A 14,469-nucleotide genomic window follows, 5' to 3' on the forward strand; every position below is an offset into this window, starting at 1 on the left:
ATCTATGTAGAAAATTCAAATTGAACAATAAAAACCAGAAATCAACTACTACCCACACATAACTCACAACAGCTTATCAACGACTTTACTGTTCTTACCCACATATTTTCTTTCCCCTAAGATAGGGTGATTAGCTACTTACTGACAGAGCAGAGCAAGAGAGGGAAGGGAAAATTGCCCCACCCATCAAGACTGGTGTTGACCCTGTAGGGTGCATATACTGTGCATAGACTGCAGCGAAATGGGCTTGGAAATCCAGACAGGAGGGAGATCAACCACAATCGTGAACCAGCCCCTGCATATCAATTTTCACCAGTGACTGGACTCTACCAGAGCCCTCCTCCACCACAACTAAGGAGTTACAGAACACTTCTCCCTCAGTTACAAGGTAAAAAATCAGTAATGCCAAACATCTAAAATTACATAAAACCAGAAAAAGAAACAAATAAAAACTACAGCATCATCTGCCAGTAAAGTAGAAATTCTGCATCCTCTAAGTTACTACTAAAAGGCACTTTTGAGAAAAAAAAATAGCAAACTGGAAAGAGAAAAAAGTGAACAGATGGAAAAATACAAAACATGGCACCTTGAGGCCTCAAGCAAACATGTTACCATAAGGAGAGAACACATTTCCAGAATCCAACCACAAAGACATAGAAGATCTTTTCCCCCTATCAGATACAGAGTTCAAAATTACAAGATAAAGTAATTAAAAGAAATGAAACAACGGAAAGGGGGCCTCCCCAGTGGCGCAGTGGTTGAGCTCTGAGTTGCGAAGCTGCACGCAGCCCCTGCAGCACTGGTTCGATCCCTGGCCACCAGGCAAGGGTCCCACATGGCACGCAGACCTCTCCTGCTGCCCGCTGCTCCCCTCAGCAGCGTATTTCGTCAGTCTGTCTGTTCTGCTCCCGCTCTGGTTCTGGTGAATTCTCTCACCCTCCCGCACTTCTGACAGTACCCAATGTTTGTATAAATAAATAAATAAATCTTAAAAAAAAAAGAAATGAAACACAGGAAAGCTGAAGAAGAAAACTCAGAGAAACAAATGATATTCTGAAAAGTAAAATTGATGAGCAGAGGATAGAAAATGAAGTTTAAAATAAGAATGTAACAAAGATGCAAGTTGGAAAAAACAGCAGAGATAAAATATTCAGGAGAGCATTATGGATTCAAAATATACTACATCAAAGATCAAAGCAACAACCTCAAAGATAGTAATTAATTTAAAAATCTAGGTGGGGGCCTCCCCTGGTGGCTCAGCTGTTGCGCACTGGGCTGCGAAGCTGCCCGCAGCTTCTGCAGTGCCGGTTCGATCCCCGGCCGCAGGCAAGGGTCCCACATGGCGCACAGACCTCTCCTGTTTCGCCCACTGCTCCCCTCAGCAGTGTATTTCGTCAGTCTGCCTGTTCTGTTCCCCATTCTGGCTCTGGTGAATTCTCTCACCCTACTGTGGGTCTGCTACTCCTAGGCAGCCTATTCGGCAGCCATTTTGTCAACTAAACAAGGTCAAAGTGGCCTGGCCAGTTAGGAACAGGAGCCCAACCCTTCAGCCCTTCAAATCAAACAAGAGCACAAAGCTGGATCACACTGGAGAGGTTATGCATCACAAGGTATGTCCGGAATGCCCGAGGTGGGGGGGGGGGGGACCGATGCATAACACATACTCCTGAGGTATGCATAACACATACTCACAAGGTATGACAGGGAACGCCCGGGGGCCGAGGACTGATGTATGACAAGGGACCCCAGAAGCTGATCAGTGGAGGGCCTCATGATAAGATTAGAACCATGGGGGGTGGTATTAGGATGTGTCATCAAGTAGATAAGAAGTGCCTGGAGGGCAGACTCACAATCCCTAATCTTCTACACCCTTCCCCTTGCTTTAATCTCCTTAATCTCATTACAGCCAATTATGTGTATTTTTCCATCTGTTCACTTTTTTCTCTTTCCAGTTTGCTATTTTTTTCTCAAAAGTGCCTTTTAGTAGTAACTTAGAGGATGCAGAATTTCTACTTTATTGGCAGATGATGCTGTAGTTTTTATTTGTTTCTTTTTCTGGTTTTATGTAATTTTAGGGCCAGGATAAAAGGGCCAGGATCTTGCTCTTCAGCAGCATCCTACATTATGTAACCTGCTCCACGACTCTCATTTGTCAGTGTGGTGTTGTAGGACGCAACACCCTACCACGCTTCTGACTGTACCCAGTGCTTGTATAAATAAGTAATAAATCTTGGGGGGAAAAAATTTTAAAAAAAAATCTAGGTGGATAAATAAAGAGAACTACAAAGAAGAATTATCTAACTCTGTGAGGAAACTAGAAACCAATCACAAAAGACAGCAGGAAAAATCTCCAATCTGTGGAGACTTAGCAACAAAATACCTACTGAATGACTACCAGATCAATGACAAAATTAAAAAATACCTCCAGACATATGAAATTGATGACACCTACCAGAACGTATGAGATGCAGCAAAAGCAGTACTAAAAGAGATGCATACAGCAATCAGACCTACATCAAAAAAGTAAGAGCTCAAATATTCTTATCTCTCACCTTAAGGACTATAAGATGAGCAAATAAAACCATAGGAGAAGGAGGAGGGAAATAATAAAAAGTAGAGCTTAAATATGTGAAACAGAAATAAAAAATGAAGTCCAAAAAACTAATGAAACCAAAAGCTGGTCCTTTAAAAAAAAATAAACAAAACAGACAAGACTCTACTAGATTCACAAAGAAAAAAAGGGAGAAAACTCACAAAATCAAAAACAGATAATAACAGATATCTCAGAAATACAGAGGATCATAAGAGATTAGTATGAACATTTACATGTCAAAAAGTTGAAAAACTTATATTTGTAATGAACAAATTCTTAGAAAAATAGTACACAAAAAATAAAAAGCATAAAAGCTAATACAAAGGGTATATATGCAATTCTATGTGCACTACAGCACTATTTACTATAGCCAAGTTATGTGCATAGAAAAATCAAAGAAATCTACAAAAAAACTTACTAGAATAATTAAGTCACTTTGTTAAGATGAAAATTCTATTCAAATTCAAATTCTATTCAATATTCAAAATTAACTGTAACATTTATACAAAAGCAACAAAAAATGGGAAAATAAAATTTCAAAATAATACTATTTATAATAGTAAAAACACTGCTTAGGGAAAGTTCAACATTGTTAGGAAGTCACACCTTCTGAAATATATGTGTAAACACAATGCAAATGCAGTCAAAATCCCAGCAAGATTTTTTTGGAGAAATTGATAAAAGATCTCCAACATTTATACAGAAAAATAATTTTGAAAGGAAAAAAAAAATCAGAAAACTACCTTATTTCAAGTCTTATTATAAAGCTACAGTAATCAAGGTTGCATGTATTGGTATAAATACATACAGACAGATAAGGCAGCAACGAAAACAGAAGTAAGTCCATATATAATATGATAATATGGTCAGGCAACTTTAAATAAACATGGCAACTTTCAATAAACATGGCAAAGAAGTACATGGGAAGCTTTTGGCATTTTGGAAGTGTTCAATAATTTGACTCTAGTGGTAGCTATACATTTATTTTTCAAATGTGTAACTCAAAGAACTATACATTCAAAATTGGGGCATTTTACTACAAGTAAGTTAAGCCTCAACAAAGCTGATTATACATAACGATAAGCAAGTCACAGTGGAAGATGTGGTAAACATGTGTAACTAAGGATTATCCTACAAAATATGTAAATTATGGTGCTTCCCTAGTGGCCTAGGGGTTAAGTCTCAGGGCTATCACCACGCTGTCTGAGTCTGATCCCTTTCCACTGTTCCCCTTAGCAGTGTATTTCAATGAATCCACCAGTTCTCCTCCCCAAACTGTCTCTGGTGAATCTTCTCACCTCCCACACCTCTGGCCTATACCTCGGTTCTTCTACACAAAAATAAATAAATAAATAAATATTTTTTAAATGTAAATTATGCCAACAAATCAATTTAAAAAACCACTATCAAATAGGTGACGAAGATTTATAAAGCTTATTGGTAGAACAACAAAGCCAAGTGGCTATTATACACCATGGCCATTAAAAGAGCAAAAATGATACAATATAATAGTTTGAAATCTAATAAGGATACAAAGAAAAGTGCCTTCTGCTACACAGCAGTGTAATTGCTATATTTGACTCAGAGACCAATTTAGCAATATCCGATAAAGTTGATCAAGCACATACTCTCCAGCATAGCAATTCTACTTCTAGATAAATACCCTAGAGAAAATATTGCTTATATACAGTTAGAAAACATATACAAATATATATATTCAACAAGTGTTGACAATAAAAAACTGGAAAAATATCAATAAATAGTAATATTTACAAATTAATTTTGGATTTTGTAAAATGGTTAAAATTAAAGAAAAAATCCATAAATACACAAGGTTCAAAAATATAGGTTGAGGAGAAAGATGTTGAGTGGTAACTTTCATAATGAGGGCATCTGTGTAGATTTACAAAAACATATAAGACATTCCTTGAAAACAAGTACTAGGCAGATACACATATCAAATTCATGATGATACTTGTGGAAATGAGAAAGGTGAAAATTGGACTGGGGAATGCTTTAATCATTTCAAAATATCTAAAGCAAAAATTACAAGAGTAATGTTTATTATTTATTCTAGATGATTGGTCACACATTTATATGTTATCAGTTTGTGTAATTTAGGTACTCTCATAAAATCCATACTTTTTAAGGCTAATAAGCATTGGAAGATATTCAAAGATTTCTGTCCCTGTGACCAAATAAATCTTGCTTTATTAATATAACTAGTCTGCTCATCCATCACTTTCCCAGAGTTTGCATGTGATCATTAGGCCCATTCACAGTCACCATAGTCAACAGACCAACCCCATTTAGAACGCTTGCTGGTTCCTTCCCATTTGACTTGTCTAATACACCAGTCATTACTTCCATGCTGAGTTTCTGTTTTTTGAGTTTATGAAAGCATAGTTTCTGGAGTCTTTAAAACAGGAACTTGTGAGCATTTGCTCAACTGTCAGGACACATATAATCAATGAACCTTAAAGGTCCCATGCTTTTAATAACATCATTGTGTTTACTTACAAATATTTGTCCAAAAATATTACTTACTTCTGGATAAAGATGGAAGCGTTTCACTGTATTAATTACAAGAGGGTATTCAGTAAGTCTGTCATTCATAATCATCCATAGTCCTTCCATAAAAGAAGGTGCTTCAATAATGGTCTTGAAGTAGGAATAATAAAGCCCCTTTAAAAAGGCATATATTATCACATTAGTAAAATTTGAAAATATTTATTCAACTTCTTTAGAAGAAAAAGGAAAAAGTCACTAATAAGACTTCTTAATCCTTGCTATTACTGTATTAAAAAAGGTATATATTTTTGGTCATTGTCATACTCCTCATTCTTTTTTTTTTTTCCTGTGAGTTCTAAATATAATATTTCAAACTAAAATGTAGAATAGCTAAATGTTGAAAGGAGCCTTTCTAATCATGCCTTAAAATACATATACAATATATTTTTAATTCTACCAAATCCAATTTTACCCCCATATTATGAGATGTCCAAAAGTTGAAATCTGAATTCTAGCATAGAGTACAATGTTGCATATAGAAAATTACTTCTTTTTTCCCCAGTTCTGAAGAAATTACAAATAATGATCACAAGCATCCTTAGATAGAGCTTCACACTTTCAATTTACTACATTTGAAGAGTTCTGCATGAAGTAAAAGCTACTGTCAATTAACTACTATTGCTCAGGAAAGAAATGCTATGTCCTTAAAAGGAGACTACGATAGTGTGTCTAATTCTATTATATGAAAAAACGTCTTTATTAGGTAAAAAGAGTATTGTTTAGGGCCTCCCTGGTGGCGCAAGGGGTTCAGCACCGCACTATGAAGTGATCCGCAGCCTCTGCAACAAAGTTTGATCCCCCGCTGGCCAGGGAGCAACCCACATGGCACAGCAGACCTCTCTCCTGTCTCGCCCGCTGCTCCCCTCAGCAGTTTACTTTGGTCAATCTGCCTGTTGTGTTCCCCACTCTGTCTCTGGTGAATACTCTCACCCCCCTGCATCTCTGGCCTGTACCCCAGCTCTTGTATGCATAAATAAATAAATCTTTTTTAAAAAAGAGTACTGTTTAGTTAAAATCCAAAGCTTAACAAAAATCTGTTGTTTCACAAATTTTTCATGAATTCATCAATTCCCTTCTCATCAATTCCCAGGGATTCTTCCTAAAACTAAAAGTAAATTAAAGGCAGCTATGTTTATAATAGACTCTCAAAATAAACAAACATTAAAGATATCTTCAATGCTGTACTCATTCCTGCCTCATACAATTACTTTATTTTTCAAAGATTAAGCAAGACTAGTAGTGGCTACTAAATTGAAGAAAACTTCCAGCTGGTAACTGAAAGACTGTTACCTCATTGTATGACCATACCTCATAGATATGGGAGATGGATAAAATATTAGTTCATAGAAGGATTTTTCCTTTCTGCTGAAAAGGGCGACAAGGCAATACTACATGAAAGGACATCTAATATGCATATCTATATTTAGAGAAATAGGAAATGTTTTATTAATAACAACTATAGATTTTGTTCCAGATACTGTACTATGTGCTTTGTTCATCAACTCCCTTCATTTTCACTAAAACCCTATATATGGTATTATTTTTAGTTAGTAGAGGAGATTATTGAGAAATCAGAAACCCAGAACTGCTATTTGAATTTAGTGATCTTTCACCAAAGCCTAGACTCTGCCATAGCAAATACTCTTTAATAGTATTTTATAACATCTCTTTGGAAAAACACCTTCAAAATACTCAAATACCATACAAATGCTAACATATGTAATTCTTCAAAGCTTTGAAGGGCACAATAGGTGTGAGATTTAAAAAATAAAGGGTGAGGTACCTAGAGTAAACAAATTGGTAGAGACAGAAGGTAATCAGAGTTGGGGGTAGGAGAATGAGGAGCTGGTATTTTAATAGGTGCAAAGTTTAGGTTAGGGATAATGAAAAAGTTCTGGAGATAGATGGTAGTGATGGCTATTAAAATTTGAATGTATCTAATGACAGATTGTACCCTCAAAAGGAATAAAAATGGCAAATTTCTATTGTTTTACATTTAAATTTAAAATTTTAATTTAAGGGACTCCCCTGGTGGCACAGCGGTTATGCGCTGGGCTGCGAAGCTGCCCACAGCCTCTGCAGTGCCGGTTCGATTCCCAGCCGCTGGCGAAGGTCCCACATGGCGCGACAGACCTCTCCTGCCTCGCCCACTGCTCCCCTCAGCAGTGTATTTCATCAAGTCTACCTGTTTGTTCTCCGTTCTAGCTCTGGTGAATTATCTCACCATCCCGCACCTCTGACTATACCCAGTGCTTGTATAAATAAATAAATAAATTTAAAATAAAATAAAATAAAATTTTAATTTAATCACATTTTTTTAAAGCAGTGGCTACAAAGTTAAAAGAGTCAGTTTTAGTTTGTCATTTGTCAACAACTAGCTGATCTGGAGGACATTCCTGGTATCTCCTAAATGTCCTGTTCTCTCCTATTGCCATCCCATGTAATCCTTACAATAACGATGTGAGATAGGTATGGCAGATGGTATTCCCTATTTTATAGATTAAAGCAACAGAACATAAAATATTAACTAAATTATATCAAAAGTTGTTCCTTAAAAGAGACTATCTTGACATCATAAGAGACCTTAAGAAAAAAAATTAAAAGAGCCAGATAAAACATGGGGCCCTCCTGACTAGAACAAGAAAAAGCAATTTCTGCTAAAGTGGTGCCCCATGTCACTTCTTAAATGATCTATTTCTTTGCTCTCTTTCTTCCTCGGTTATAATTTGTCTTTATTATCTTAAGACATTTGCATGAGGAAAGCAGAGGAGAGGATGAAGTAAGTTTAAAGAAGACCCATAAACACTTTAATATTTAAATAGGGGTTATAGCTTGAGAAACAGTGCAGTTCACCAGATTTCATTTTAATTCCCAATTAGTTTCTATCTTACAATCACAACTATTCTTAAATTACAATTAATTCATTAGAAAAAAGAACCTAACCATTTCAGTGCGAAAAGTCATCTCCCGTTCCAAAGATGAGAGGTGAGAGAAATGACGATCATTTTCAAAAAGTGTTACTAAGTGTATCCTAGAGAAAAAAAAAAAGAAGCTCTATAAGAACATGTTTTCAAACCAGTACTAAAATAACTAAGTTACAAAGTAGGGGGGGAAAGCCATAAAAATAAAAAAGAATGTTTATAATAAACACAGACAATTTTATAATTAGCATACTCATTTGTGTCTTTTTAGGAATTTATTGTACAATCTAGTATAGCACATAACTAAAATTCCTTAACTCCTTGCTTCTTAATCTCAACTATATATCTAAAACCCTTGTGACTCTCTCCACCTTTATGCTTACTCCAGGCCTCTAAAGGAGAACAGAGGCAAGTTTTTTTATATTTCACAAATGATTATAATGTATAAGGTTTTTGAAATGCCTCTGCAATTGTGGAAAAGAACTCAGAATAGGGCCTCCCCGGTTGCCCAGCGGTTGAGCCCTGGGTTGCAAAGCTGCCTGCAGCCTCTGCAGCGCTGGTTCAATCCCTCCCCACTCCCCCACCCCACCCTGCTCCAGGTGAGGGTCCCACATGGTGCAAAGACCTCTCCTGCCACCTGCTGCTCCCCTCAGCAGTGTACTTCATCAGTGTGCCTGCTCTGCTCTCCGCTCTGACTCTGGTGAATTCTCTCACCCTCCCGCGCTTCTGACTGTACCCAGTGCTTGTAGAAATAAATAAATAAATAAATCTTTAAAAAAAAATGGAATAGTCAGAGGAAAATATTTTTACTTTTCATGTTCCTTTTATACTTGTGTACAATAAGGGGTATGTGCATGCACACTGACAGGCTTCGTCATTTAATTCTGTATTGACATTCAGAGTCTTTATTTTCATTTCTATCTTAGTTTTACTAAAACTTTATCTCTAAACTTATGTCACTAAAAACAAATTGCTAAAAAATAAAGGAGTTTTTAAAGGAAATAAATGTGCAAAATATTCTAGAAAAGCTAGATATGTAAGAAATATCATAGTGAATCTGTGATAGGACAAAATCATTTTAATTCTTGAGTAGATATTCCCTAATGCACCCACTTGTGAATGCTATTTCATATGAGGCTTTTTAAACTGGTGCATAACCAAATACTCTAAACATATAGCAAATAGTTATTGTTATAGTGTATGCAAACAGCAAGGGTGATTTTCAATTCAAATATTTTTATTTATTTATTAACTTCAAAAAACTAATCTTACCAGTGCAAAAATCCAACAAAGACAGCTGGAAAAAGAAAAAAGGCAGAGTCATTAAAAGTTACTTTACTATAAAATACCTTTAAATCAAATATGTTAAGTGCATTACCTTATATATCTAGAGAAAGAGCATATCCAAGCAAGATGGCTAGCTAATTTTCTGTATATAAGCATAGGAAAATTTCCAAAAAAACACACCACACATTGTGAATCATGCCTACCTTTGCAGGAGAGACTTGAGCAAAGGGAAAGAGGACTTGAAAGACTTTTATGCCTCATTTGCAAAAGAATGTTAACATTATAGATGATTTTGACCTTATTTCGTGGTATTATGATTTTCAGTATTATTATTTCAATTTCTACTTTCTCTTAGCCTCTCTCTCTTCATATGCAAATTTTAAAAGCAGTAAAAATATTCCTATCTTCTGCTAGGTCCTTTCAGAAGTTACTTTAGCCAACAGGAACCAGTCTAGGTTACTTTTCTTCCTGTCCAACAGCAGATGGTCAAATGCTTAGGATTCCTTTCTCAGCAACTGCACTGAAAGCCCTTGAAGGTAACTCAGACTTTTGTGGAGCTTTGAGAAGCCCCAGGCTACTGGCCTGGTAGACTTATCTGGAGCTGCTTTGTCAACACCCTCAGAATGAGGCTTTATAAGAGAGCTGCCTTTGGGCAAAGGGCTTTCTGAGGAGCTGCATGCCTGTACCTAGTGGGGAGAGGGGACTGCTTGTATTCAAGGAACTATGGAGCTGGGGAGAGAGGATGGGAGGAGACCAAGTGAGAACACCGTAAACCCCAATGTTCTCAGAATTTCAGTACATTTTCTTGAACAGATGTCCTTTAAATTGCTCTAAATCTTAAATTTCCAAAGTTTTGAAAAAGTTGATTCTGATCATTTTCCAAGTGTTTTTGTTACTGTCACAGAGGAGTGAATTTACTTAGCTATTTCTAATGTCCTTCATCCCCTCCAAGATTTGTAATGGTATCGTGTATTCTTGAAGTCATTTTAGAAACCACCAACATTAACCTCTTAAAAATTCAAAAAAAATTCTAAACAGAGCTAACAAAATAAATGCAAATTAATTGACAAGGAAATTAAGAATAAAAACCCACTGCAGTCTTGAAAATTATCAACCATGATTCTCAAGTTTTCTTTCCTCATTCCTAACCATCATGGGCTCTTCATACAGCTCTTCAAAACTTCTCAGGTTTACTTGTTTCATACTACAATCAGTGAACTACAGTCTTTCTCATACTGTAGGTGAGCCAATTCCACACTTTTACTGAAACAAAGGTCATTTTGATACAAAATCCCGAACTTCTCTTAAATCCACTTCAATGCTTCTCTATACAGTGATCCTGCCTTTTCTAGTTCCTACCACCTCAAAGAGGGATGCCTCTCCTCTTCCCCAGTTAGCTTGTCAAACTTGTGCCTTTCACCCTTCCCAAATATTCCAAGACTTTAAGTATTCAACTATTTCCTCTCTTGGAACCTCAATTTCAACTCTTCTCCTTGTTCTTTCCCTTCAGTCTTTAAATCTCCTAGGCCTTAAAACACTTCCCTTAATTAACAGGTCTTCAAACAATGAAAGATTTTCTCCCTTTCCTCCCATCCCTGACAAGGTTGTTGGCCAATTTCTTTAGTTCTTAGAACATTTTTTAAATGACCAATGACCTTTTAATCAACATCAACTACCTCTTTCCATCTTATGTAGCATTTGACCAAATGCTTGGATTTCTTCCTCTGTCTTCTTCCATACAAGAACTATACTCATTCTGTTTTTCTGAACACTGTTTTTATATGCTTACCTATCTGGCTTTTCATTTTCCTCTCCTCTTTAAAGTGTAATTGGTCTTCCCAAGTATCTTTACTTTGCCCGCTTTGCTCTTGGCAATCTCAATTTATAGTTCCAACTCACTTTTACATGGATGATTCCCAAATCTATAATCCTCACACCTGAACAAACTTTCTTATTCCTCCTCCTCTCAATCTCTCTCTCTCCTGTTGTACCTCACCAAAACCAGTCCTTTCAATCTCCATCAAATCCCATTTCTATCCTCGCCCCTCCACTTCTATTTCTATCCTCATTGAGACCACCATTGTTTGGATTCAAGTAGTAATGTTCCAATTATTCTTTCTGCTTCTTTGCTCAGTCCTCCTGCAGCCCATTTTACATACTGCTGTCAAGTTAACCTTTCAGAAGCATACTACTGATCATGCCATGTTCCTCCTATTTAAGTTATTCAGTGGGGACACTGTGAATAGATTAAATGAGACTGAGTTATTTGTTTTTAAAACAGTTAATTTTGATATATGCATTTTACCTCATTGGATTTTTTTTCCTTAAAAGTAAAGCATCAAAAATGAAGTTCAAATGCCTAAACCTAAACAAGATTCTCCATGGCTGGTTGCAACTGTCCCAACTTATTTCTACTTCCTCTTCATTTGCATACTTTGTGTCCTTCCTTTCAGCCTTACTTCACCTTTATGTTTTCTTACTTTCTATCCAACCATGTTGTTCTACCAAACTGCAGTACTTGTTTCTCTGCTAAACCAAATATTAGCTTTTCCGTCACTGTATGAAACACACCTTTTTCTAACTCTATCCATGTCATTTTCCACTTTCCATCCTAAAGTAGTACTTCACATGTCTGAACTCTAACAGCACTTCTTATAGTTAGTTATTATTTCACCCAGCACTGGACCTTCAACATGCCAGACCTGGGTGTACTGGAGCTTGTGTTTGGGATGGCAAAACAGCTTGGTTTCCAAGACCATGTTGATTCTGGATGTGGGATATATGTTACCATAAGTAGACATCTGACAAAAGTAAATACAATTTCCATCTAATTTATTCATCAAGTATTCTTAAAACCTCCAATATGGAGACTCATCCTACTTTAACATCATACTCAACTTAAGTGGAAAAGAAATCACTGGTCACATTAGGAGTCATTTATTTGTCTCCATTTATAAAAGCAGTCAGTTTACAAAAAAACAGCAACAACATTTAAGTTACCTCTCAAGCTACAGAAAATGACGACTGTTAAAGGAGGAAAATCTTTCAATAGCTTAAATAAAATTCCCCTAACGTTAGGCACTGAAGATCCACAGATACATGAAAGTAAGTGGATACCAACATGGGGTGATCTATTGTCTAATTTGGCTCTATTTCCCTCTTAATAACTCTCAGCTAATGTTAAAGAGCCAGGACTTCATTTTGTCTTACTTTAGGTATGCAGGAACATAAGGTCCCCCAAGAGCCATCCTAGCATATTTACAAACTGTAATAATGACTGCCCTGATTGAGAGGATTTTGTTGCTGACATGGGAGTGACCACTATGTCCGAAAACCACGCACAGATGTCTTAAAACAAGAACTAAAGGGAAGGGGATTCCTGTGAGGGACTGCAGCGCCTGGACCTTGTCATGACTGCTCATAGACTTGCTTTTTAAACTACCTCCTTCAAGATTCACCCAAACCACTTTACTCCGAGGCTCTGATGGTTCCTCTAAACTGTGGGCGTCTTGCGGGAGGGCAACCTGCCAGGAGCCAAAGGGCTCCTAGCGCCGGCTGCTCCAGGCCTGCCCAGCTCACCTATGCTGAAGGTGGTCTTTCTTGAGAACTGGCTTCTCCGCAGTAAGAGCACCTTCTCGCGGAGTTGGGCCACCAGAAAGTGGACCAGTTGGAACTGCAAGCGGCCGAGAAGGGTTCTTTCGACCACTTCCAGCTGCAAGCAATTCTGAGCGTTCAGGTTTCGGGTCCTCCTTGGCGAATACTCCCGGGCACCCCCTGGCAGGTTCCCGCCTCCTAAGGGCAAAGGCAGCTCCCGCTTTTCCACCTCCTGATTCGGCTTCTCCTCCAGCTCCGGCTCCCCGGCTCCCGTGGCCCGGCGCCGCCGCCGAGTCTGCGGGGTGCGGGGAGAGCGCGACGGCTCTGACGCCGCTTCTTTGAGCTTATTCCTCGTCTGCCCCACCATTTTCTCATAGTCCCTGTTCGGATGCACTGGGTCGCTCTCCGGCGCCGGCTCGGCGGAGTCGGGCGAGATCAGCTGGGGCCTGGCCCGGCTCGCAGCCTCAACGACTGGTCCCCGCCGCCGTTGCGGGCCGCAGGGTCGTCATGGCGACCGCGAAAGCCGCAGGGGCGGGGGCGGGGGCGGGGCAGTGCGGGCGCCTCCCGCGCACAGACCCCCGCGCGCGCCTCTTTGCCTGCGGCTGCCGAGTCTAAAACAACTCTGTGATTTGAATGCCTTTCTTCGAGATCAGCCGTCAAGCTTGTTCTGGCTGTTTGTTTGTTTGTTTTTTAAAGATTTACTTGTTTTTATACAAGAACTGGGGTACAGGCCAGAGATGCAAGGGGTGAAAGGACTCACCAGAGACAGAGTGGGGAACAGAACAGGCAGACTGATGAAATACACTGCTGAGGGGAGCAGCGGGCGAGACAGGAGAGGTCTGCCGCGCCATATGGGACTCTCCCTGGCCGGCTGGGAATCGAACCCGCGCTGCAGAGGCAGCCGACAGCTTCACAGCACTGTGCTCAACCCGCTGCGCTACCAGGGAGGTTGTTCTGGCCATGTTTACCGAAAACCTTGCATGTCCTTATGGTTGCTGAAGGGAAAGGCACAGGGGTTAAGACACAACCTATGAAGCAGTCCGCAGCCTCTGCAGCATGATTTCCATCCTGGGCCAGCCAGGGAGCTACCCACATGGCGCAGCAGACCTCTCCTGACTCCCCTCAGCAGTGTACTTCAGTCAATCTGCCTGTTCTGTTCCCTGCTCTCTCTCTCTTTAGTGATTCCTCTCACCTCCCCCCACCCCCGACCTCTGGCCTGTACCCCACCTCTTGTATGCATAAATAAATAAATATTAAAAAAAATAAAGGGAAAGGAGAGGTTAGTTAAAATAACCGCAGAAAGAGAGCGAGCAAAGTAAGCACCTGTGGTGCGCCTGGCACGAAGAAACAGCTCCCCTGCAAATACGTTGCATTAGTCATTGAGTTGTTGGTTCTGCGCGATTCAGGGCATTCTCTGACAGACGCGCCCACAGTCGGGTGGGTTTAAATGGCAGAACTCGGTGATACTTTGGTTTACCCTTCAAGAACTGCGTTTAGTAATCC

The 14,469-nt window shown here is 38.9% G+C and overlaps 1 protein-coding gene across 1 annotated transcript in view; it reads right to left on the bottom strand.

The window, feature by feature from the left end:
• Positions 1 to 13,465, bottom strand: part of DPY19L2 (dpy-19 like 2) — a 64,788-nt gene extending 51,323 nt beyond the window's left edge. The window contains exons 1-4 of the mRNA XM_037510128.2: positions 12,952 to 13,465; positions 9,358 to 9,382; positions 8,108 to 8,195; positions 5,141 to 5,278 (exon numbers count right to left, since the gene is read on the bottom strand). Coding sequence (XP_037366025.1) covers positions 5,141 to 5,278; positions 8,108 to 8,195; positions 9,358 to 9,382; positions 12,952 to 13,333 — 633 coding nt within the window. The 5' untranslated portion in view covers positions 13,334 to 13,465. The remainder of the gene's footprint in view (positions 1 to 5,140; positions 5,279 to 8,107; positions 8,196 to 9,357; positions 9,383 to 12,951) is intronic.
• Between the last annotated feature and the right edge of the window lie 1,004 nt (positions 13,466 to 14,469).

This window comes from Talpa occidentalis, unplaced genomic scaffold (assembly GCF_014898055.3).
Source record: "Talpa occidentalis isolate TD23 unplaced genomic scaffold, MPIMG_talOcc4v2.1, whole genome shotgun sequence".
NCBI lineage: Eukaryota > Metazoa > Chordata > Mammalia > Eulipotyphla > Talpidae > Talpa > Talpa occidentalis.